The following is a 26,929-nucleotide window of genomic DNA, read 5'->3' as shown; positions in this document are numbered from 1 at the left end:
GTTAATTAACCCCTCTCTAACTCAGAATAACAGTAGTATACATTTCATATGGGGTTTTAATGATTAAATGAATCAATACATCTAAAGCACTGAATAGTCATACCTGGTACATAATACATATTGAATAAGCATTAGCTATTTTTATTAGCTATGTGGTTTTACGTATTTGCACATTAGTACTCTCTCTATCTAGGATGCCTCTCCACTTTCCAATCCCAGCTCCGTTTCACTGATTCTAATTCATCTTTCAACATGCAGTTCAGCCTTCCCACCCTTGTGAAGATTTCCAAGGCTTTTTGACAATGTTCGCTTGTGCATAACTCTACCAATTGGTGCTGCTGCATCCTTAATTTGTAATTGACACTATGTACCCATTTGCACATACACTTCATAAGTTGAACAGCTGTTTCCCTGTTGTTTATATAGTCCCTGGCTTTTACTATTGTACCTGGCACATGGTAGGCTCTCACTAAACACTTGTCGAATGAATAAATGAGTGAATAAATGAGAGAATACCTCCCTTTCCAGGGAGAGAAAGGCTCCTGTGTCTTGAACAAAGGTTTGTGAGTCTTCAAATACTTATTGCCAGCCTGGTGCTTGCATGTACTCAAACATGCTTTCTCAATTGATCTGAAATATGTTCAACTTTGATTAAGTGAAATATGTTTAACTTCAATTAAATTATAATTATCTTTTGATAATCCTTTAGACCTTAAAAACAATATTTAGTGTTGTACTTTCATTTATTAGAGCTTTCCTCAAAACATGCTCAGAAGTTTTGGACAAAGAAAACGTCCAAAGGCAGAGATCTTTCTAAGAGCTTTCCTCTAATGAAGCTTCCAGCTAAGATCTCGGTGTGGCCACCCTGCCTGCACCCTGCCTCATCACATGATGCACACAGGAACAACACAAACACAACTTCTCTGTCTTGGCTGATAAACATTCATCAAAGAATACAAACTTCTCAGCATAAAACAGAAAAAAGAAATGAAAAACAAAAAAGATAATTCGTTTGGTTCAGTAACTATTTTTTAAAAGCACATGAGGCCAAATCACTGGGATCCTGAAACGAAGGATGAAATGAAGTTCCATAGCAAACCAGAGTTCTGTTCCTCCAAAGCTTATGCCTTTACAGAAATTCTACTCTATAAAGGTCAACATCTAATGGGCATGAGGGATATTTAGACAGCACAAATTAACTCCTTAAGTATTATTGCAACTCCCCACCAGTCTTTGGGAGTACATACATTAAGGAGCTATTAAAAAACAAAAACAAAAATGAAAACTAAATGTAACTCAACAATCCTGATAGTTTATAATGCATATACAATTGGTTCACCTGAATCCTTTTGATTCTCTATTTGAAAGAGAGAGCACAACAAGGAGAGAAGAAAGAGAAACAAGAACACATATGCAAGATTAATGAGCAAGTGGACCAAAATGCCCCCCATTTATGTGTGATACATGATATTGGAAGAAAAGGTTGCCCTTGGGCTCCCACTGCCCTGAAGTGTGGGGACCAGCAAAAAAGGCTCCTTCATAGAGGTGGAAAATGCTGCACAAATAGAAAATTAGTAAAATTAAGTTTAATGTGAAATCAAGCTATGAAACATACATGAAACCTCCAAGTGACAATTAAGTCATATGTTCTAGCCAAAGCTTACTGGACAAGGACAAGTAAAAATCTCCAGAGAAAACAAGGAAAAGCTTCCCAGCTTGAGAGAACAGACAGGAGACATATAAGATCTAATTTTCACAGAGAATGGACCACATCATATGATCTTATACCCACAATAGCTTGACATGTTAAACATAGAAAAGAAGGCATGATTTTGCTCCAGCTGTCCTTTATCTGACACCTAACACAGTGCTCCCAGCCTAGATGCTACCTTTTGATTGTGTACCAGTGACAAGCACTTTACAAATTGGAGTTACACACAAGCAAAGTAAAAATGCATTCAGGTCACAGACAGAGAATAACTGAAAAACTTACAGACAAATCTGAGTTTATCACAAACAAATGGCTTAATTGTCTAACCTGTTTTAGGCTGATAAAAAGTGACTGAACTTCTCATACTGGGTTTCACAGACAGAATCAACAGACAAGCCAATGCTAAACAACTTGAAGCAAGGAGAGTGAGTTGGTTTGGATCTGGATTTTCTTGAAATAATGAAAACAGAAAGAGTGAAGACAGCATGGCGAGGAGGTGGTAGGTACTCACGAATGGTTAAATCCATCACTTGGGAGGCCAAGCAGAAGACAGGATGCTCATACATTTCTCTCTTTTTCCCTATAAAAGAGGATTTGGGCATGCAAGAGGCTTAGGTCAGAGGTAAAGAGGTTAAAGGTCATAGGTTAGAGGAAAACGTTACATTAGCTCAAAGGAAAATAGCCACAGAATATTTTGGGATAAACACAGGATAAAAGAAAAAAAGAGTTTCAAAATTGGAGATCTACTGGATTAACCATTCCGCATGCCGTGAGTCACGAGAGAGATTGTGACCATGACTTTACACGTCTCTTTAGAATTGTTTGCAAGAATACAATGACCAAAAACATCATGAGTAAAGGGAAACAGAATTTTGTTGGTTTAAGGCTCCAAGATACTAAGGAGTTCAGACTTTAGTATCTAAGGCTCTTGAGGTGTTTCTTCATAAACATAGTCTCCAGCAATATTACTACAAGTTCTTTCCAAAATTCTCCAGGAACTAAGCTGTTAATGCTCACAGAGGGACTCAAATGTAAAAATGGAAGGTTTCTTTTCTGAGTGTAGGATCAGAACCTTGCAAAAGGAAGTTGTCTGGCAGTCATATCTTTAAAGCTGCAATGTCTCAGCCTACGATGGACTATGTTCATGAAAGAAAACCTGATACATGCAGCCAGAGGATGTTGGGTTGTCTGAATTAACAATCCCAGCATGCTTTGAAATTGGTGTCACAACCACTTTTGCAGAGGTGATGTCAAAAAGTGGCTGAGCCAATCACGAACAAGGAAGGAGAGAAGCAAAGAGAGCAGGTAGTGTGGAATGAGGTACTTTTCTGAAAAGAGAGTTGGAAAAAAAGATTGGTTTCTTCAAAGAATCCCCAGACCTAAAAGTCACAGTGCAAAAGATAATTAACACAACCAAGAAGAATTGAGGCACAAAAGGAAATTACAGACCAGCTGATCTACTTTGGAAATGAATGCATTTTTACTTACAGATCTTAAAGTTTGATTTTGGATATATTTATCTGAAAGAAGAGAGCAGATCTTACCAAAAGACTAGTAATAGCTAGACCAAGACCTATGAGGCAGCAGCCATGGCAACCAAACATTTCTTCATTCCATCCCATCTTTGGCCTTGCCTAGAATTACTGGGTTCCTGGTTGACATTATGAAATACAACCAATCATTATGTCCTGGGAAGGCAAATGCTGGAACAATTATTTGCTAATAGAGCCCTTTTAACAGTCTTCTTGTTCCTCTATTTTTGCCACTCATTACCAAGTCAAGAATTGATAAACATCCTTTTAGTGCCCAATTCTTAAGTGTTTCTCCCTGGATGCATAACAATGAATTCATTACCACTGGTACACAATTTGCATTGTCAGACAGACAAAATTGAGAGAGGGAGACATGTAATGTAGAGAACACTGTGAATTTGACATGATCTCGACCTAATTCTCTAGTAAAATAAGGACTTTGGCAGGGTAAGTGATGACTTTTGATTGGTTAGGTCTTTTTTTTCCCCCCCAGCTATGTCCTAAAGGCAGACAATGGGCATTTGCTGGTGTTTCACATGTGAGAGAACATCAGATTTCAGAATGCGGACACACTGAGTTTTGCACACAGAACTTCCACATTTATACACTTACACCACTGGTCAAGTTGGGTGTGGTTTTCAAATCACCCTATAGCAGCCAACAGGGTAACAATGAAAAGTGATTAATACCTTTGCAGATGAATAGGTCCCAAAGAACCATATCTTTTCAAGTAGTTTACTCAAAGTGACTTCTGGGTGACTACTTGGTCATCAGTGACTGCTTCCCTAAAACTTGAGAGGGCAATGGTAATGACCATTCTAAGTCTAATGTAACAATAATGAATGAGATAGAAAGCAAACCGGGAGTCATCAGAGAGGACTGAACATTAACTTGCTATCAATTTTGAAATGCTACCAAAAACAACCCTTTGAAAGTTCAAGGGGCAATAAAAAGTTAAGCAAAATCTTGATGTTGCTTTATTCAATTTTTGTTTTACTTACAATGCTATCAACAGCTGACAACAAACTGTTTTGTTTTCCTCTGTTTAAAGAAGGTAGCAATCCTATAGAACTCTTTCATAGGAAGACATTAGCCACAGAGCAAACTTAGGGCCAACACAGACTTTCAGAAGGACCTTAACTATCTGATAACATCTCCTATTCAATATTCTTCCCTTACAAAGACTGATTCCTGAGCCCCTGTTCTTTAATTAATTTATTTGGCCACATCCAAGGAAGGTTTCACATTTTCACATTTTAAGTGCTTTCAAGTCTCAGCTTAACATATTCAGATGGGCCACGGTTTCTTGGTGCCCATCAGAAAAGAAAGAGATTTCCCAAGGGAGGCATACAAAATTTTAAATTAAAAACTGGGGGCATAAGGGGGCCTTACCTTCGATTTTGGCATACTCTGATAGCCGAGAATAGTTGACTAAAGCAGCCTGCTCTAGACATTTACGGATGACTGTTTTTACCTCTTCTTGTGGCACTGGGGTAACAATATCTTTCATCAAAACCTTAAGGTGGAAAAAAAGGTTATTAAGATGATTCAACTAAATGTGTTACTCACTTATACTTCTTAAAGAGTTCAAGTTTGAAATTAGTTGTGACTGCCTCCTTGTGATTTAATATTGATCAAGATTCACTGGTAAAGAGAAAACACAGAATTGCAATGCACAGTTAGGATGGCTAAGCCCATCTATAAACCAGGGAAGAGCAAGAAGAGTATCTTCAATATATCCAACTATTTGGGAGTCTGGAGATAAAACACCTAGAATTTTGGGTAATTGTCTCACACTTATTCTGATATTTGATGGGTGGTAAGTACCCCCCCCCCCCACCAAATTACAAACTAGGTTATTCAACCACAATCTTTCATTACAATTATGTTCATGTCTCTGCATATCTGTAATCTGTCTTTTACTTTTATTCTTACCCTTTCGAGGAGTGAAAGAGTAGCTTTCAGAGCACCTTCAGGTCGACCAAATGGAAAGCAATACCTAAAAAAGAGAAAAAATTTTAGGTTACCTAATTAATTATATTTTAAAATAAATTATACTGAAGTCTGATTCCTTTAGAAATTCTCTCTGAGGAACAGAAAATCTTTTTATTTTGTCACATTGTGTTATGTTAATCTGAGTTCACACCGTATATGTATGTATACAATGTATATATATGTAGGTGTGAATAATGACTAAAGAAAGGCTCTGCAAGTGTCTGCAGCAGAAAAGAATATTTACAGTGATGACAAGATTCTGTTTAGATTTATATTGTGAAGGAGAACCATTTGTTAGCTCAAAGGAGACCATAAATATTATTACAGACACCAGAATTAAAAATACTAGTTGAAGCCCTACTTAAATCCCTATAGGATTAATATAGGACTAAAGAAGGGTATTCTGAGCAAATTCATGATTCTGCAAATTGTCCTTCCTTGACTATGGTTTTTAGTTGTTATTGGATTGTTCATTATTGGTAATGCATCTTGCATATAATGTATGATCCATACAGATTTATCCAGGAGGATTTGCATGGCACAGATAGAACTAAATTGGGTAATACTAGGAGCTCCGTTGACTGTTTCAGGCTGTCATCAGCCTTTTGTTTGGGACACTGTTCCTCATGGTACAAGGGACCAGCATGGCCTACTTACAGTCAGACTGGCCTGAGGCAAGTTCCAGAACTTCTCTCAGCCTCAGTTTACTTGTTGTTTAAGTGGGGGATTAGAATAACTACCTTACAAAATTGTTCTGGAAATAAAAAATAATGACATGTTTATCCAGCCCCTGTATCTGGAAGTGTTTGATATAAAGGTCCTATTTATTATGCCATTATAAGTTCTGTTGTTATTTTTCAATTACTATTTCAGGCTTCTGGTCCAGAACCACAAGTGCTACATTAGAAATGTATAGCAGGGTGGGTGGGAGCAATGGGAGAAAAAGTGGGAAAACTGTAACAGAAAAACAATAATTTTTTTTTAAAAAGAAAGAAATGTCTAATTTGTCCCAAGGAGAAGTGGGCTATGTGGTATAAGGCTCAAGTGTCAAACCTGCTTGCTGTCTCGAGTGTGTGGAGAAGAGTCAAGCTGCCAAGGCTCATCCAAGTTTCTTTCTCTGAGAAGTCAGCTCACCCTGTTTCTTAGGAGAAAGTGAAGATTCTCCCATGGGGACCACTGCCTTCTTTCCCTGTTCATATAATGTTATTCACAGGATTTTTCACTGTTTCATTTAGGAATCTTGAAGAAGCTTCAAATTCAACTTTTTAATGGATTAAAAAAAAGTAATTTGGTGACCAAGGCCAACCTGCCAAGGAGGGCTTTGTTTCTTTAATGGAAATAAAATTAACCTAAGATTTCAAAGTCTCTGAGCTATTGTGGAACCCAGTCTTTTCTATTCAGTTATTTCTATATAGCCAGTGTGTATCCTATTGACTTACAGTTTTAAAAAATTAAGCCTTCCCAGTCTCACCCTCCTAATAAGACCATCGACCCCAGATCCTTACCTAAAATGTGTAATCTGATTTTCCAACAGAACTCGAAGTCTCTCTTTGATTTCTTCGAAACGTTCCTTTTCTTCAACAGTTACAGTTCCAATTCCATCAGGCCTGAAGGAGGAGATGACATGGAGTGATGGGAACCTCATATGCTGACACCATCATATCAAATCTCTAGCAGGAGGAAACTGTCCATTTTAGAAGAACACTGGCAATGATAGATGTGACCTTAGGAGAAGTCCCGCTTTTCAGAACTGACTACTAAAGGGGATGGGTATTTTGGAGTTATCGTTTGGAGACATTTGCAAAACTGTCGCTCATTTTTTGTGAAATTGTAAAATATGTAAACTAGTGGCTTGGAGCTTCAGCTTTTAGGTCTGTCTATCTCACAGTTTCTTAACATTTTGAACTACTTGCTAACATTTTTAACATTAGGAAAGTTTTATAATACAATTCTCTTGAAAATTTGGAACAACTGGCATTAATTGGTGAGTGCAACTAACAACTTCTTCCTTAGCTGGGGGTAGGCACTCACCTGGTCCACATCTCTAATTTGCATTACCTGTCTCTTATAGGCAATCAGGTTTGGAATCTCTGAATTATACAGGGGAACAATTTTTAACATAATTCCTGTTGAGTTCGATTTTTCAGCTGACATAGATTTAAATAGGCATGCTGATTTCAAAATAGCAGTCAGTTTTCTTCTATCACGTCAAGTCCCCCCCGCCCCCCGTACAATTTATCTTAATGTGACCACTCGACTGGATAGAGCATGGATCAAGGTAAGCACTAGTGCTCTCCTATTGGCTGAGAGCAAACCTGCCTCGAGTGGGGGAAGGGTGGGGGTTGACCTTGGAGACCAGTAACAGGTCCATACTTGTCTAGGCTATTCAGTTACAGTATTCCCTCACATATCGTGGGCATTACATTCCAGACCCCTCGCCCCCGCGAAGTAGGAACCTTATATTTATTCTATACTCTTAAACCTACATAACTTTAACAACATATGTATACAGTACCACAAAATCCCACGATAGAGTGAAAAATCCACGATAAATAATTAAATATAATATTTTTAAAAATTCCGCAATACAGTGAGGCCACAATAAGTGAACCACGATATAGAGAGGGACTACTGTACACATGAGACAGTGTGGTGAGAGGTTGTGTGCCACTCTATATAGTGAATCTTATCCCAAAATGTAGTCAGAGTTCTTGTCTGTATACAAGGAGTTAGCAGAATATATTTATTTACATACGTACTTATTTACTTTCCTTCAGCTCATGTCTGCCTCTGCTATTTCTCATTGTAAGTGCCTAAACAACCCTGATTTGTTTTGTTACATCTGTGGCAGTTTCACCATTCCCAAAGGACAAACATCAGCGCATTTGTCAGGCAAGCCTATTTTGCACATTTTAAAGTAAAACGTGGTGATCAAGATAAGTCTTGGGCCCCTCACAGAGTGTGCAAGCAGTGTGTCAAGAGTTTACGCATGTGGACGAAGGCAACATGTGATAAATTGCCATTTGGTATACCTATGGTTAGGCAAGAGCCCAGAGATCATTCAAGTGACTTCATTTTGTATAGTGAAAACGTCAGGATATAACAAGAAAAATACATATAAAATAGAGTATCCCAGTCTACCATCAGCTATACGCCCAGGGCCTCATTCAGCTGAAATCCCAGTGCCAGTTTTCATTGAACTACCCTCTTTCAAAAAACAGGAGTATGGTGAAAAACTAAGTGACAGCAACGATGAAGATTTTGAAATTGAAGATGACTCAGTTCGTGAGGGATTTGATCAGCATGAGTTGATTGATTTGGCACAAGATTTGGGACTATCCAGAAAGGCTTCAGAACTCCTAGCATCAAGACTGCACAAGAAAAACTTGCGTGAAAAAGGAGCGAAGGTATCCCACTTTCGATCAAGAGAAAGTGCATTTCTGCAGTACTTTTGAAGTGATGGTGGCTTTGTGTATTGCCATAGCATATATGGTTTAATGGGGGAATTGGAAATTCCAATTTATAATGCAACTAAATGGCAACTGTCCATCGATAGTTCAAAGCAGAGCTTGAAGTGCATCCTCCTCCAAAATGGTGATTTATTTGGTGCAGTCCCAATTGGCCATTCATGTTGTTTTCATGAAGAATATGAAGACACAAAGAGAGTCATTGATCTGTTGCAATATCACAGGCACAGTTGCGTCATCTGTGTGGACTTTAAAATGGTCTGCTTCCTTCTTGGTTAGCAACGTGGATACACCAAGTATCCCTGTTTTCTGTGTATGTGGGACAGCAGAGCTCGTGAGAAGCACTGGGTGGAGTTGAAGTGGCCTACAAGCTCTGACCTCAAACCTGGTGATCCAAACATTCTACATGAGCCACTTGTTGACAGAAAGAACATTATTTTCCCACCTCCACACATAAAACTGGGTCTCATGAAGCAATTTCTTAAAGCTTTGCCAACTGAAGGAGACTATTTCAAGTATCTCATTTTGGCATTTTCTAGCCTGTCATTTGAAAAGATAAAATAATATGTTTGTTTGGTAGCAGAACTTTACTACTTGTACACAACTTGACTTACAGTCACAATATATAGCCTTTATATGAATAAAATAACTCTAAATAAACAGTATATTCAGGTAATTTTTTCTTTTTTTCCTTTGTATATACATTTCGTATGAGTTTGGGGACAACGGGATGGTATTCTGTACCTTAAAAAGTAGACGTGATAGAGAAAAACTGGGGTTATTTTTTGATTCAGATGCCAAAAGTTAGTTAAAAACACATGTCAGATCTAACTCAATCAAAATTGTGTTCCCCAGTGTTATGCATACAAATGCCTTTGCAAACCAGATGCTTTATAAATATCTGTCTTTCCCAGTGTTGTGTCCTTAAGTGACTAAATTTCCAGCTTATAATGATAGACATTCTGATTAGTTTGAGCACTCATGTATTACTTGAAGAACAAATTACAAGATTTTGTGAAAACTATGACATTGATAAAATACATTAAAAGAGATACTCACAAATGAAAAGATAAACCACATTCATGGTTTAGAATGATTAATGTAGCTAAAACTTCCTTACTACCCAAAGCCATCTAGAGGTGCAATGTAATCCCTATCAAAATTCCAATGGCATTTTTTTACAGAATTAAAAAGAAAAACAATTTAAAATTTGTATGGAACCACAAAAGACCTAATTAGTAGAAGCAATCCTGACAAAGAACAAAGTTGGAGGTATCACAATTCCTGATTTCAAACTTCATTACAAAGGTATAATGATCAAAACAGTATGGTACGGGCATAAAAAACAGACATGTAGACCAATGAAACAGAATTGAGAACCCAGAAATAAACCTTCACATATATGGTCAACTAATATTTGACAAAGAAGCCAAGAATACTCAATGAAGAAAGGATAGTCTCTTGAGTGAATGGTGTTGGGAAAACTGAATATTCATATAGAAAAGAATGAAATTGGATTCCTATCTTATATTACTCACAAAACTGAACTTGAAATGAGTTAAAGACTTCAGTATAAGGCAGAAAACTGTAAAAATCTTAGAAGGAAACATAGGATAAAAGCTCTTTGACATTAGTCTTGGCAATATAATTTGTTTTGTATATTACACCAAAAGTACAAGCAACAAAGTGGAATTATATAAAATGAAAAAATTTCTGTACAGCAAAATTTAAAGGCAACATATGGAATGAAGAATATATTTGTAAACCATCTACCTGATAAAGGGTTACTATCCAAAATATAGAAAGAACCCATAAAACTCAATAGCAAAAACCCCCAAACAATTTGATTAAAAAATTGGGCAGAGAGCTTAATAGACATTTTTTCAAAGAAGACATACAAATGACCAAGAAGCACATGAAAAGATGCTCAACATCATTAATCATCAATGAAATGTAAATCAAAACCACAAGGAGATATCATCTCGTACCTCTAAGAATGGTTATTATCAAAAAGTCAAGAGATAACAAGTGTGGGTGAGACTGTGGAGAAAAGGGAACACTTGTGCACTGTTGATGGGAATGCCATTTAGTGCAGCCACTGTGGGACACAGTGTGGAGGATACCCAAAAAATTAAAAATAGAAGTATTAGAAGTACCATATGATTCAGCAATTCCACTTCTGTGTATATACCTGAAGAAAAGGAAATCACTATCTTGAAAATATATCTGCACTCCCATGTTCACCATAGTATTGTTTATAATAGTCAAGGCATATAAATAACCTAAGTGTCCAATGACAGATAAAAGGATAAAGGAAATGTAATATATATAATATATATAATATTTATATATAATATATATAAATGTGACATATATATTACATAAAACAAAGGAGATTATATATATATATACATAAAGGATATGTAAGATATATGCAAGATGAAATATTCAGCCATAAAAGAGAAGGAAATCCTGCCTTTTACAACAATATAAATGGACCTTGAGGGCATTATGCTAAGCAACAGAAAAAGTTAAATATTGTCTGCTCTTATTTATGTGTGGAATCTGAAAAAGTCTAACTCAGAGAAATAAAGAGTAGAATGAAAGTTACCAGGGCCTGAGGGGTGGGGGAAATGAGGAGGTATTGACCAAAGGGTACAAACTTCCTGCTTAAGATGATCAATTTCTAGGGAGCTAAAGCACAGCATGATGACTCTAGTAAATAATACTGTATTATATTCTTCAAAGTTGTTAAGAGAATAGATCTTAAATGTTCTCACCACACACAAACAAAATGGTAATTATGTAAGGGGATGTAGGTATTAACTAACCTTGCTATGATAATCATTTCACAATATATATGTATATCAAATCATCACATTGTATACCTTAAACTTACATATGTTTTTTGTCAATACATCATTAAAGATAAAAAAAAGAACAAACCACATAAGATGTTTTTCAATTTTAGTGAAATATTGCTCATTTTAATACACAGGGCCCTAGCATAAATAAGTGAATTTCAGTTTAATCACAGTATTCCCATGTTTCTATATCACCATTAGGACCATACACATTTTCTCTATTTGGCTTGGACCATTTAAGTTGAAAATATAAAGGGAGGCTGCATATTTATAGCCTAAATTTATCTGTGCCAAATTAGATGGAGGATAATCTGACCCATTCAAAGACTTCAGCTTCCCAGATCCATAGTGACTTGTTTTGACTACTGACTGAGCCAGTTTGCAGACTGGTGCATCACCATGAAACTTCTATTGGAACATTCTTCAGTTTGCAAATGTAAGTCATCTTGAGACCAAACAAATGGTCTTATTTATAGGCCTTCTCAAAGATCCAGCATAAGTTGGGGAAATCCTGTATACTAGACCATTCTGACTACACAAAAGGCTTGGCAAATGATAGCAATGTACCTCCTGTTAGGCGTTAATTGGTCAGCTTCCCTTCTTTTAAAATACTAAAATTGCCCCACTTGAAAAAAAATGAGAAAAACTTTCCTCCCATACTTTCTAAAGAACACCACTAAATGGTAAAATTCTGTTACGGTCCATTTTTTAATACTCCCCTGAATTTAAGAGAAGAAAGAAAGCAAAACGGTAAATATCAGGTAGGCTGTTGTAATGTATGAATGTGCTCTTATTTTCAAATTTTTGGAGAAATTAAAAATGTTAATTGACAAGGTTTATTAAAATTTTTTAACATGAAATGTCCATAAATCTGTAGTCAAATCTCAGAATGAATTCATTAGCCACCACAAAATACATGACATTTTCTGTGGTAGTTTCATGTTTCTGTTATAATCTACAATCTCCTTTAGCTGTAGCTTTTGGAATTTGTTTACACAAAACTCAGCTTACTAATGCACTGAACACACATTTATACAAAAAATTAAACAACTAAAATTTACTGTTGTAATTTTTTCTTAAATTTGCTTCTTAATAGCCTATGTTAGTGTGAACTGCTTTATTTTTAAGTAAATATTACTAACTTACATCTGTAAGGCAGATAGTATAAAGTTCACCAAACCAAACCAAACCAATACGAACAAAAAGGCAAAAACAAACCTTAAAAACCAAGATGATTAAAAAGAAATCAGGATTTTGTAAATGAATGCAAATTTGTTTGCAATTGCCAGAATTGCTCTGAAATGGTAGTGGTAACAGGGGATGTTATTTTACAAATGAGAAAGAGAGATGCAGGAATAATATAATAAAGTTACAGGTTGTAAATATGGCAGTTGTAAAGCAAAAGTATCCTTTTTAATTTCACTTAATTATTTCTGAAAATTCTATCAAATGTCAACTTGTTTTTCATGGATTCCAGTCTCCACCCCCCATTCCCCGAGGCTCCTAGCATCATCCCAATAAATTCCCTTTTGCTTAGATGATCCAGAGTTAGTTTTTGTTAGTTATGTTGAACTGATGTAAGTTCATCAAGCACATATTCCTCTCGTTTCTGAGGCTTCCAACTTAGTACAAGCATTGGAGTCTTTGGACCTAGGTTTAGACACACACACACACACACACACACACACACACACACACACACACACACACACGACAAGGAAATGAAAGAAATGTGGTCCTTGGTCTCTGGCTGCACCTAACTGCACACTGGCTAAAAAATCACTTCTTTTTGCAGCCCAGTGGCAGATGGGGAGCTCTCCCTCCCACCTGCAGGCCATCAATGCAGCCAGAAGTGGGTCTCTCTGGCCACAGGAGACTATATTGCATCTGACACAGCCAGCATCTCTGGAATCCACCTTTCAAGTTTTGGGCAAACCATTTTCTCACTGTCCTTCACAAAGTTGACATTTTCAGCAGCATGATAGGAAGGATGTCATGTCTGCTGCTCTTCAAGTTCCTGTCATCGTGGTTAGCACCAGTTCTGTCATCATCACTCTCCTCACAGTCTCCCATCTTGAGCCATGTCACAAATAATAATATATCTAGAGTTGTGTTTTCCTTTCTTTCTTTTTTATTTTTGTCACATGGAAACTACCACAACCCAGCTGCCCATCCTTTAAGTTACTAGTTATGCAAATTGTTTTCCTTTCCCCCAAATGCTTCTGAGCTAGAACTTATTAATTAATGTCTATTGTAGGATTAATCCAATGTGATTAGGTACTGGATTTTTACTGTGAAACATTTTATTTTGATATTTGAGGTTAAGTATGAACAACTTAAGTGAAAGAAATCAAGCTGCAATGTGTCACATGAAAGTAAATTTATCTTTTTGGGGTCGGTAAACTGTCTCTACCCACCCAGGTGAGTGCAGGTCCCCAGCATTTAATTATCCTGCTAGCACAGTTTCCCACATTATGATGAAAGCTGAGACACAAAACTCTTGTTTTCAAGGTCATGTCTTTTCAAGAAGGCCAGGTTACTAAATTAATTCAAAGCTTACAATGGTTGATGTGTTCTGATATTTCATCAAGTGCAGAATCCAGGTATTAAAAAAGTATGAATTCAACAAAAGAGGAAAGAGTATCTGGTCCACCTCTCTACATATAGCTGGCTTTAAGCTCCAATCAATATTAACAAGGGGTAAAACTCCAGCTGAATTTGGAATATACTTTCTCTCCAAATGCAAATGTCCACATATGCCAGTGCAGGCACTGTAAACATGATATATTCTCTCTCTCCAAATGGATGCATGCCTGAAGACTGCATTATGGATCCATGAAAATGTCCTTAAACAAGTATGATAACAATCCTACTTGCTACGAAATTGTTCCAGCCCAGACACATGACAGCTTAAAGGGCCAGAGTGGGACAGAACATCTTACTAATGTACCTTGCAATGCTCCCTAAATAGAACATTTAGACCAAATACACTCTGTTAATCTCTCTTCTCTTATTTTAATTGACTTCTCCTAGCAATTTTAGAATGATACCCTTGAATTTACTCCTAGCATAGAATATTTCACTTTGTCTCTTCTGAGTGGTTAATAACTACAAATTCAATATAGCACCAAAGCATTATTGTTTCAAAAGGAAACATCTCTGCTTGTTCACTTGGATAGTTTGTATAATCTCTAGGTTAATTATAAATGGTAATTAGAACTCTCACATCCCATGGTCACTGCTTCATTAGGTAAGCCTAGCCTTACCCTTTCCTTTTCCTTTCCTTCCAGCCCATGCCCTTTCTAATTATGCCCTGATGCCCTGGGGCTCAGACATGCTGCTAAAACAAATATATCAAAGTGTTTGTATTACAAAGGGTAAGATAGGAAGCAACAATAAGCAGTTCTACAATGCTACGAATGTGCATTGAAGCTTCTTGATGTTGGCAATTTGAAAAAGGGACCTGGAAATGGCAAAAATATATCGATGAGGTCTTTCCTAACTTGATTACTGTTCTCCTAAACATGTAGTCATAACCACCAATATCAGAAGGTGTCTATTATAAGGATGGGAGTGACCAAGAAGTTTTTTCCTACTGAACAATTTCAAAGAATATGAATGCCGTTGACACAAGGACATTAGTCAAAGTGACCCAGACTAGGTCCAGACACTGAATGAAACAAGAACCCAACAAAGGATTAGAAAAATGGTATAAAATGCGTGCATTATAGAAAAGCTTATTATTTCTTTCCTTGGAGAAGAACTAATTTCCAAAATTGGTATTAGGTAGATTTTTCTATTTGAGGATTGAGGGAAGAGATGAATTTCTTTATTTCTAGACAAACATAGATAATTAGGCTTTATACTCCACCTTGATCACCCAACATGTAGACTTCTAAGTAGTCAAATCAGTAACATGTGTGGCTTTCTGCTATCATATCCATGCTGAAAAGAGTGTGACATCTAAAAATATATTTTTTTATCAGTGAATTCAATGACCAAAGGATGAAGACACACTGTTGGAGTTTCAGAAAAGAAATGCATATTATTTGGATATTTGCCAGGGCCAGAAAGATAGCACTGATGGGGTAGATAATTCAGTACATTTCATAAGATTTTATGTCTGAGTTGAAAACTCTGCTGTTCTCCTGGGGCAAATTTCCTTCAGGAAGAGAATTCTGTTAAAAGCTAGAATGAAAACTCTAAAAAGAATTTCTCCCTGGGATGCAGACTTTATTTGAAATGTGTTTGGACTTTTCCCCTTACCCTCTATTATAAGTATTTCCCATTAGGTGAAGCTAGTTCTTTAGAATTTAGAGAGTACAACTCAATCATACGCAAGGTCAACACTTGCTCAGAGATGGAAGGCCAATCAGCCACATGCTCCTGTTCACAATTGCAATAATGTCTGGTGTCTGGGTATAACATCAGGCTAAGAATGTGTGGGTCACTCTGAGCCTCCATCCACACCCGCTGCACTGAAGTGCTGTATTCAGAAGTCAGTAAAACAGAGCTATCCCTATTACAGTCTTTTCTCTCTATTTCTCTTTTGAGGTGGGAGAGTTACAAAGCCCCAGACATAATGTCATTATAGGTGTATGTGTGTGTGATGGCAGGGGATGTGTGTGGAGCAGGGGGAGGAAAGAACAGAAGAAGGGGAGAAAGGTGAGATTAGAGTAAAAGGAAAAATAAAAATATGCAAAATTTTTTCATTTACTCCCAGGTAGGCATTCACAAGAAAGAAATAAAAGAAACCATTATGTGACAGGAACTTGGAGTGAGGAACCAACATTGGAGGCAAGAACACAGTTAACAAGGCAATTGCTATGGTCCAGGAAAGAGTAGATGAGGACCTGAACTCTAGTAGTGGCATTGAAGAGATGGAGAAACAAATGGATTTGAGAGATACCTAAGGGCATTGAAAGGGCAAATAACTAAATCCTTATGATGTTCTAAGTGAGAAGGAGAGGACAGGTCCTGGGGTTCTGTCTTGAGCAACTTGGTAGATGGAATCACTTGATGACTTAGGGACCCTGGTGGAATAACAGGAGAAAAGTGAGTTCCATCTGATTGTTCTATCACTCAAATCTAACCCACAAGGATCACATGGTTTCTGCAGACAAACAGCACCCTGGATCCAAATACATCTTCGAGAAGAATCCTTGGATGCATTTTCAGAGATTTTTAGGACTCCTGCCCTCTTACATCTGCTTGCAGAGTCATTAATCTACATAGCTTACTTTGGATTGGGGCGGTTGGCATTATAGATTTGTTAATTGCTGATACAATGTACTTTCTACATAGGCCATATGTGAAGAGCAGCACTGGCATTCAAGAAATGTTAAATAATAATGTAAATGAGAAAAATTTCCCAACCCAATATTAAAGGGATCCAAGGAACATTGACGCAACTTGCAATCATTGGAGCTGTTTGATTGCCTTGTCACTGTGGGACAGTGACCAAAGTGATGCTAATCTAAATGTCATCAAGAAAGAATACTAAAAATATTATGGTGGAAATTAAGTACTGCAACCGTAGGAGCTGATTTAAAAATTAGAAGATACAGCAATGTACATCTGTGTATTTTATGATTGATCACCAAGTAGCTGAACGTACATTTTCCTTTTCCCTCTTGGGGAAAATGGGTTTAGTTTTAAAGAGCTGGCCCAAACTAATGTTCCCTCAATCAATGGTTCTTAAATGTTGTTACCTATGGGAGTCACTTGAGGAGATTTAAAAAACATGATGTTTAGGCCATATTCCAGATTAGTCAAATCAGAAGCTCTGCAGGTGAGGCTAATGTGTCAGCATTTTTAGGCTCCCCAAGTCATTCAATGTGTAGTGAAGTTTGACAATCAAGGCCTTAAATCAGAAGGCTCTGAAGACCAAATGCCTTAGAATTACTTGGAAGGAACTGATTAAAAGTGCAGGGGCTCAGCTCCATCTAAGACTTGCTGAATCAAATTCTTTTAGGATGGGACCTAGTACTCTCCATGTGATTTATATGGAGACTGGAGTGTGAGAACAATTGCACAAGTTGAAAATCAGTGGTGTCAACTCTTATGCCTCTACACACAGAGCAAATCTGTGTGAAAAGGAGAAATTTCAACCCATTACCTGGGAGTTTGTTTTGAGGGGCTTTGTTTGCGGGGGGTGGGGGTCTGTCTTGTTCATTGTAGGTTATTTAGGAACATCCTTGGCCTTTACCTTCTCCAGTGTAATAATAAAACATGTCTCCAGACATTGTCAAATTTCCCGAGAGAAAAAATCGCCCTTAGTCAAGAACAACCATTCTAAAAGATGTCAAACACATGGACAGTTCAACATCTTCTAGTGAATGAAACAATGAAGAGAAAACACCTTTTGGATTGACTAGACATATCTCCTTTGGAAAAAATGTTTGTGAATCACATAGCCATGGTTTTTCACAGAGATGTGACACAGGCTTCCAGGAAGATGGGAGAAACTTGCTCATCAGCACCAGAGCACTCACTAATGGTTTTCAGCTGCAGCAGGGCAGAGCTCTGCCTCCACCTTTGGGGCTGCTGAGTTATTAGTAAATAAACAGTTGATAATTAATTAGGTAAAATGAAACTTGTTATCTAATCTGAAGCTGGTCATGAGGTGGCAATACAAATGAGCTCTACTGTTCAGTTAAATCCAGTTAAAGGGCCATTTGTGTCAATGACTCATTAATTTCTTCTTAATCTGGGTCAAAGAATAGATAACATCTTTATGAAAAAATAGGGTTCATCCTGGTGAAAGAGGTTAGGAAAATGATTTTGCCAACACCGAAGGCTGTTGATCTTGTTTAAAGAAGATGCATCTTTAGGTAATATAAAAGTTCAAGTGCATTCTGGCTTTATCTACCAGGCCAACATCATCAGGAAGGCCAAATTGATTTTGGAAATTTTTAGGACAAAAATGGAAAACCCTTTAATTGATTCATATCTCACCTGGAATGTTTAAACTCATATAAAATGGCTGAATTTGTCATCACACACTGTATATAAGTGTTAATGCTAGGCAGGCAGAGAGGCTACAAATGCAAGCTCAAAGTCAGCATATCCATTTGCATTTGGTTCACACACTCATTTGCTATAATGTAAGTGATTGAACTGAGCCACAAACTCCTTATCTGTTAGATGAAGATAATAGTAATACTTAGGGGAATGTAGTAAGGATAAGACATAATATATGTAAACAGCACTTCACACAGTGCCTGGCATGTGGGAAGTGCTTATTAAATGACAGCAACTGTCCTTATTTTATTTAAACTTTATTAATGAAATCTGACAATGTACTACTACTTCATTTGCTATTTTAACCCATAGGAAATGATGTTAGAAGTTGACAGGGTATTACTGATACTGTGGTTCTATGTGCTCATTTTTCAGATGAAAAAACTAAGGCACAGAAAGGAGGTACAATAATCCTGGATTTACACAGAACAGGCTCTAATATTCAAATCTTTAGGATCTATGTACAGTGCTGATATATGCAAAGAAAAAGAGTTTTGGACTCAGAATATCTAGGTTTGTCACTTCAGCATACAGACATTCAGTTTAATCATCTACAAAATGAATGTAAAAATAGCTGAATTGAAAATGTTACAGCAAACGAGATAGAATATATAAAAGTGCTTTGTAAACTGCAGAATTCAACACAACTAATACTTAATATTATTCTTTCTTCTTCATTAAAAAGGTATGCGAACATATACCCTGGAACACACATAAGCCTCTCAAAGTACCATTCAAGATCCTTAGGGATAGTTTTTTTTATGGCACAGGGACTAGGTCAGGCTCCATCAAGTGTGACCGTTTGCTCTGGTCTGTTTCAATACTGAACACTCCAAAAGCAGCACCTTGGACAGCAGCCGGTCTTCCTTCAGGCACCTGCAACATTCTCAAGCCACTTTCTTACTGGCTGCAAGCTACTGTTGCCTTGCGTTCTGACCTTCACAAGGAAGCATGCATAAACTCTACTTCACCACCATCCTTACATGCTGCAAGTTCAGAGGATGGGTGTTCACATGAAAGGAGGGCTTTCTTTGACCTTTACTATTGTCCCTGCATACACCCACTGACAGCTTGCCACATGAGGTGAAAGTTGGCATTATCATTCTGTCTCCCTGGATGTGAACTATATATATTTTAGAAGTATTCCAGTGAATAAATTCATACTGAAGCATAAAGCATATCTGTTTATGAAGCTTGTGTGGCTTGGCACTGCCAACCAGGGTCATAACATCAGTTCCAAAACTACAACAGAGAAATTTGAAAGCATCAGTGTTAATTTAGAGTGAGGGTAGGGAAGGTGAAGGACACATGGATAACACAGAAAATAATGGTAAGCCTAGTTTATAAGGGGGAAAAGCCAACAATTTGCCATTTTATCAATTCACACAAAAAGTATCCCTAAAGGTCATAGGAAAGAAGGGAAGATAACTAATTTTAGAAGTTAAAAGTGCCTTCATGGTGAGCTTATTATGTAAGTGATTCTATTAAGAGTCATTAATTTAGTGATGGACTTTATTTGTGCTTTTATTATAAATTATTATTTGAAAATCAACTCTTCCATGAGGTAAATATGGAACTGAGGAGGGTTTCCTAAAAACATTAGAGTTGCTATAACTGTATAGACCCACCTTATATCAAAACATTGTATTTGCTCCTGAAACATAATTTCAAAATTACAAAGCACAGGCTGCTTATTATGAATGACCTGGTAAGGTACTAGGCCCCTAACTAGATGCCACTGGGCCCCTAACCAGATGCCACTAAAAATATCAATCTGACTCATGATTCCATTTATATTTTTCTCAATTAAAGTTTAAAAATAAGACCATGTTTTAAGAGTCACAAAGCACCTGACTCGAATTCAGTACTAATACATGGTATTTTTACCCATTGCTAAGATTATTTTAAAGTGCACTTTTGAAAACCGTAAAGAAACAGAGACCTCAGGGATACAAAAAGCTTGCTGTTTGCTAAGGCAGAGGTTGTGGCATGGATGAGGGGAAAGTGGAAGGTCACGGACATTGCAAAACACAAGCCAATACACATGTAACTTCTTACCTTTTGGGCTCTGGATTTGCCTGAGTTTTGAAATCTTTTCTTCTTTTAGATTCCTTTTTTGTATCTTTTTTAGCCTCTGGTTCAGATGGGGAGGGAATTTTGCTCCCTTCAGGGTCTGTATTTGGTGGCAGCCCACCAAGGTACACATGCATTTGTTGACTTTGGAGAGGGGGTGGTGGCATGGGGCATGCACAGAGTGTGGCCAGCCATGGGAGAATCAAGAGCACACACACATGCACAGACAAAAGAAATAAAAAAAAAAGGATGCATCAAACAGCAAGAGAAAACGAATTCAAACTAAAATAATAAGCAAAAAAAAAAAATGCAAACTTGCATAAGGAAAATCAGAACTGAAAAGAAAATAAGAAACCCAAAACTGTTTCCATGACAAGATGTATAAACCTAACTGTGAATCAAGTGGCAGTCTTACAATATGAAACCCAGACAATGTGTATCATAATTCATGATGATGTTTACTAGGGAGTTTACAAAAACACTTCATTATTTTATAACACTTTCTTGTTCAGTAACATATGTAGAATACAGTGTGACAACCCAGAGAATATAATGCAACTTCTCTCTCCCTCTTTAAAGAACTCAGTCCAAGAGGCTGTAGGAGAAAGTCATCGAAGTGTACATATTTATAAAAAGCAGGATTATGTACAGATACTTCTCAGGTATCAGAGTTTTCATGAATATCTTTTGTGCAAATAAAAGGTCATGTACTGGGCTAGTGAACCTGATAATAATGGAAGGTTATGAGAACCCTATTCCGTTTACTTATTCAAACCTACAATGCTATTGTTATCTAGCTCTAAATGTGAAAGTGGCATTTCACAAACTCTACCACTACTAGAGAAAGGAAAAGCACAGAACAAATCACACAGACACTTCAGAGCTGTATAGCTTGCAAAGATGAAGATGGCTGACACAGTTCAGATTTAAAATAAATGCAGTCAGCTCTGCATTCTCTCACACATGAATTTCCCCAGAGCAGCAACTTTCTCATTACGAGCTGGGTTTCTGAAGCCACCTACTTTTCCCTGGGTGTGCCTTCCCTGGCTATTGGATGGGGGTGCTCTGCGGCAATGTAGGCTTGTCTTCACAGCGATGTGAGGCTACATACATTGGGGTAGTAAACTGGCTGTGGCAGTGTTGAAATTTATTCCATGTCTTCAGAGCCAAATGGTAATGCTCTTAAATTATTTGCTATTTTACATTATTCAGAATTTGAATCTTTTCCTCCAGGAGCTGGGCAATGTCTAAAGGAAGAGAGTACTTAGTACAGAGTTAGGAGAACTGGTGTCTGGTCTTGTCTATAAAACCTAGAAAATGAGCGAGTTGATTACACTATGATCTCTGAAGTTCTTCCCAGCTCTACAGTTAAACCAGAAGTGTTATGATTATCTTTGCCTTTCAGCTTCACCTAGTTTGTTTTAGCTCTTGAAATGGACTTGGCTTCCTCCCTTTGCAGGGAATGTGTACATGCTGCTCCTTTTGCCTGGAGTCACTCAGCTCCTTCACTTGCTCTAGTTCTCAGCGCCAGCCTCACTTCCTCAGGGAAGCCTTGCTGACCTGTCACCCGAACTGAGTCGTGTTCCTTTATTAAATGCTATCGTGGAGTTTTATTCTTTTTTTTTCAAATCACCAATCTGTACATACCTCTGCCCTTGTTTGGTGTTCAGTTTCTGTTCACCATGTATGAGGAATGTATACCAGAGTGCCTAAAACTCAGTTGGTAATCATTAACTATCTATGGAAAGAATAATAATAACAACAAAGGTGAACATTTATTAAGCTCTTGCCATGTCCCAGGCATTGTGCTGAGCCCTTTATATCCACTTGCATCCTCTCAACAACTTGATTAGGACACTTATCATCCCTGCTTACAGATAAGAAAACCGGCACAGAAGGTTTAATTACCATCAGGGTTATTGCTAGCAAGTGGAGAAGCCATGATTTAAAACTAGATTGTTCTAATTTCAAAGGCCACTCTGAAAGTCCCATTTGCCATTCCCTTTGAGTCTCTTGAAAGGAGAATAAACTATGTTAGACCTTCATTTTCTTTCTGTTTGTGTGACCTGTGTGTGTGTGCGTGTGTGTGCATGTGTGTGCATGTATGTGTGTGTCTGTGTGTGTATGTACTACTGAGGGAACAGGAATAGAGAGTTAGAGGTGACCCTAAAATCTGGACCAGACATGAACCATAAAGAAATTATTTTGAAGAGTACCTCGGGATGGGTGCTTACCTGTTCCCGTGGACATGGGACGCACAGAAGGCAAAGCTGTAGTGAAGGAGGGTGGGGTCGATCATGGCGCCATTTTCCGCCCGTTCAAGCAAGTCTCTGAGGTAGCAGAGATGTCGGTGACACCCTCTGACTCCGTTTCGAGCGCAATACTCATCCAGTACAAACACCTGGCCAGGACTGAACCAACCCTGTTTGGGGAATAGAGAGACTTTCTTTTAAATACAGGTTGATTTTATCTGGAGGACTGCAAGAACTGGGGGTGAATTGAGAATGGGGTAAAACATAACCAGAGCTAACCCAAAAGATTGCTTATTAAGTACCAGCCACTGTGCTAAACATATGGTGTGTGCTACTTGATGTTAACTCTCCTAACAGCCCCATGAGGTAGGTGCTATTATCCTTGTTTGATGGATGGGAAAATTGTGCTCAGGGAGGACATGGAATTTCCCTAGAATCCCAGAGCTGTAAGTGCTTGATTCTGGATTAGCAGAAAGCATGATTCCAGAAAGAGTTCCCCCCACTTTTCTAACACTGAACTGTACACCTTAAGAGTGTTGGAGTGGGCACAGGGGAAAGTCTTCATTACTGATAAGAAAAAATAATAACATTAATGCCTTAAATTGGTATAGTGCTTTATACTTGACAAAGAACTTTTAGTTGAGCTCCACAGCAACTTTGTGAAGTAATTTCATAGGTAAGGAAATGGAAATCAGGGCTATTAAGTGACTCAGAAAAAATATAAAACAGAAGCAGGACTCAAACCCAGCTCTGTCTTACTCCAAGTCTTCTCTTTCTTCGTACCCTTGAGCGTTAAGAAATACTATGTTACAGAAGGACTTCATAAATCCTTTCACTATGGAAGCAAACATTTGGGAGTAATATTATCAATAATATTGTAATTACTATGTATGGTGCTAGGTGGGTACTTAAATTATCAGGGTTGGGGAGACCACTCTGTAAAGACATGAGTGTCTAACCACTATGCTGTACATCTGAAACTAATACAAAATAATATTGAATATAAACTGTAATTGAAAGAAATTTATAATGGAGACAATAACATAATTTTCCAATGAGAAAAACATACTAAGTTTTCAAGTTGTGAGTCAGATATAGTTTAATTAAACTGAGAGGAGCTTCTGTGCTCTGTTTTAGTGCTTTATTTTTTTATTCCCCTCTAGCAATTATTTGTTTTCTTCTTATTTATTTGCTTGCTGCAGGACCAGATGAAACTCTGCCATTAAAGAGAACCTGGACAGAATCTCGGATTCTGAGCAGACTGGGAGGCACCATGGGATAGAAATTTCTGCCTCCATATGCACTTAAACAGATGCTCAGAAAGGTCAAATGAATTGCCATTCAAGGCCACCCTTGGCCAAGCCTGAAATCATATAACTGATTTCTTTTGGTTTCAGTACCTTTCTGAAGCAAGACATAAACCAATTTAGGTGGTACTTTGTAAGCATGGATTTTGGGATTGTTTTACATATAAATTTAATTTTACTCTGAGGGTCTTCTCTGAGTCACCTTTTGAATACTGCTTCTTTGCAGGGAGAGAAAACATAAATAGAGGAAGTGACTGGGGGGCAGGTAGAGGCCACAGAACTGCAGCGATGAAGGCCTCTGCAACCCTCTAGTCATGTATCAATGATTTGGAGAATCTTCGATTGACAACATGCAGCTCAGCAATGCATCCAACGAAAGACGGCATCTTTCCTATTTCAAATTATAAGTTACTGCAGAGGGCGGGAGAGTAGTCGAGGCAGTGGGCTGCCCCTATAGGCAACTTCTTTGCCACTCCATCTGCTACCCCAAATGCTAAATCTTAGAAACAACATTGCTGTGAAAGATTAAAATATATTTTCTACGACTCAGATGACACCAAGTCTTTTGTAGATGCCAAAATAGCTGCTTTGAAAAGAGTTGAAGAAATATCAATTAGGAACTCAGTCGAAGACACAGAAAAATTTATGTATCCCTGCTGGTCGGTCTCCAAAACTAACTGAAAAAAAAAAGATCATAATAATGAGAATATGGAATATATAGTGGCAGGAGATAAGGCCTTTTAATTGCTGTTATTTTCTGAAACTTTGGGATGATGATTAACAGAAATAGGTATACAAATGGAGCAGAAAACTATTTTATGTTATTCATAATTAATTTTGGATTTTGCAGCATTTTAAAGCCTACATATGACTAATAGGACACAACCCCAACATTTTATTTCTTTTTTTTTTTTTAGAAAATTAAGTCTCCTGAGTGATGAATTTTCCAGTGAAGAATATAATTGTTTTAAAAAATGATGTAGAAAACATCCTGAAAATAATACACCTTAAAATTTTTTTAAGAGAATAGAAATTATACATAAAAAAGGAATGAGTTAAGTTCAGATTCACATTCTTACAAGCTTCATTTATGCAATTTATAATTACACAAATAATCACATAATTGTAGGAAACAATTCGAGAAAAATTGCCTTGCAATGCAAGGTAAGTTTTTTTTTTCCTTCTTTTTTTTTTTAAAGTCAGAGAGATGAGTTCCTTTCCAAATTGGCAAAGTTCAGATTCTTCTGGTAAAGTGATTCCAAACCTGAGATAATCAATGAATCTCTTATGAGATGCAGATTATTAAATTATTCCATATAATCCTGCTTTGATTTTAAGACTATTTTATCTATTATTTTTTAATACTTTGGTTTCTGGTACATAAAAAAGAAGGAATTTAAAATAAAAATTAGTTGAAATAGATTTAGGATATAGCCATGTCACTTAGAAAAAAATTTTAATTGTATTTATATTAGTATCAATAATATGTTAACCTTAGTTAAGTAGATCATATTAATAATGTGCAGACATATTAATTTTATGAGCAGGGATGACACTTCTGTATAAAGTCATTTAATCATTTCCCCTCACCTTTTCCATCTATAAAGTGGGATTAATAATATTTACCTTCAAAAATGAAGTAATATATGGTTTGAAGAAGAAAATAAATTGGGCCTTTTTTAAGGCTTCTTATTTTGATAGTATAAAGCCCCAAATGTTTTTTCAGAAATCTAGTAAAGACATAATAGTGGTCCCTTGAATTTAAATGAATTAAATCTAAGCTTAAAACAGGATTGCAAAAAATGTGATCTTGCTGAAGAGCTGGACTTCCAAATGCCTAAAGTGCCATATAAATTCTCCCAAAGGGTGAAAATGCTTTAAATACTATTAAGAAAATGAAGCTACCCAAATAAACAAACCAGTTTATCTTATAAAAAGTGGAGTGGAGTTTATTTACAAATCATTTTAATCTTCTAAAAATAAATGAAAAGAACACATTAATTTCTGAGATAGGAACACAGGGTCTTATCATATGGGAAGGGTAGGGAGGGAGATTGTAAAGTCTAAGAAACCGAGTCAATTTTTACAAGTTCTCCGCAAGCAGATGCCAAGCTCAATTACCCTCTTGGGAATATTTCTCATGTAGCAGCTGAAAAGGGGGAAGCTCTAATAGGGAGGCTGGGGAATTGGATTCTCTGAACCGATAACTTCCTCCTGCCTGTCTTCTCTCTTTGGGAAGGAAAAATATCTCAACTCAGGAAATCAAGAACACATTTATAATTATTAAAGGGACTAGGTAATGGAGAAAAGAACTTCTAACATCAAGGTTAGAAATGTTTTTAAAAATGTTATCATGTTTAAATTGCTGTAGACCAAAGAATATACTTGCCAGGCAAGAATAGGAATCATTAAGTCTGTGATCCAAAGTAAGGCGTTGCACCATCTCAAAGAGGGAAGCGTGGTCAAAGTTACAGGGGTTGGACGAGATAAATTCATCCATGCCATGCTTTTGAGCTCTATCTGCGTCTGTTCATTTATACATATAGAGAGAGACACAATTTAGAGAAACACATCACATTTTCTTCGACATTTCAAATGCACAGGAATTCACTAGGCATTATGAACAGTAGCTCTTTCCCATTGCTTCCCACCAACATCCCTAAGTTATTTTTTTTACCTCCCATTGTCAACTTGCATCACTTACT

The 26,929-nt window shown here is 37.1% G+C and overlaps 1 protein-coding gene across 8 annotated transcripts in view; it reads right to left on the bottom strand.

Moving 5' to 3' along the window:
* CADPS (calcium dependent secretion activator) overlaps positions 1-26,929 on the bottom strand; it is a 527,617-nt gene that overhangs the window by 112,196 nt on the left and 388,492 nt on the right. For 3 of the 8 annotated variants that reach the window (XM_090283896.1, XM_090283897.1, XM_090283900.1), the window contains exons 12-18: positions 26,614-26,750; positions 22,900-23,087; positions 6,744-6,845; positions 5,179-5,242; positions 4,636-4,759; positions 2,223-2,291; positions 1,340-1,357 (exon numbers count right to left, since the gene is read on the bottom strand). In XM_090283896.1, the coding sequence (XP_090140022.1) occupies positions 1,340-1,357; positions 2,223-2,291; positions 4,636-4,759; positions 5,179-5,242; positions 6,744-6,845; positions 22,900-23,087; positions 26,614-26,750 (702 nt within the window). The remainder of the gene's footprint in view (positions 1-1,339; positions 1,358-2,222; positions 2,292-4,635; positions 4,760-5,178; positions 5,243-6,743; positions 6,846-22,899; positions 23,088-26,613; positions 26,751-26,929) is intronic. The other 5 variants (XM_090283902.1, XM_090283898.1, XM_090283899.1 and 2 more) reach the window with 3 other exon arrangements.

Source organism: Furipterus horrens, unplaced genomic scaffold, assembly GCF_987537825.1.
Source record: "Furipterus horrens unplaced genomic scaffold, mFurHor1.1.pri manual_scaffold_7, whole genome shotgun sequence".
NCBI classification, from domain to species: Eukaryota; Metazoa; Chordata; class Mammalia; order Chiroptera; family Furipteridae; genus Furipterus; species Furipterus horrens.
This window is presented reverse-complemented; position numbering and strand designations above follow the sequence as displayed.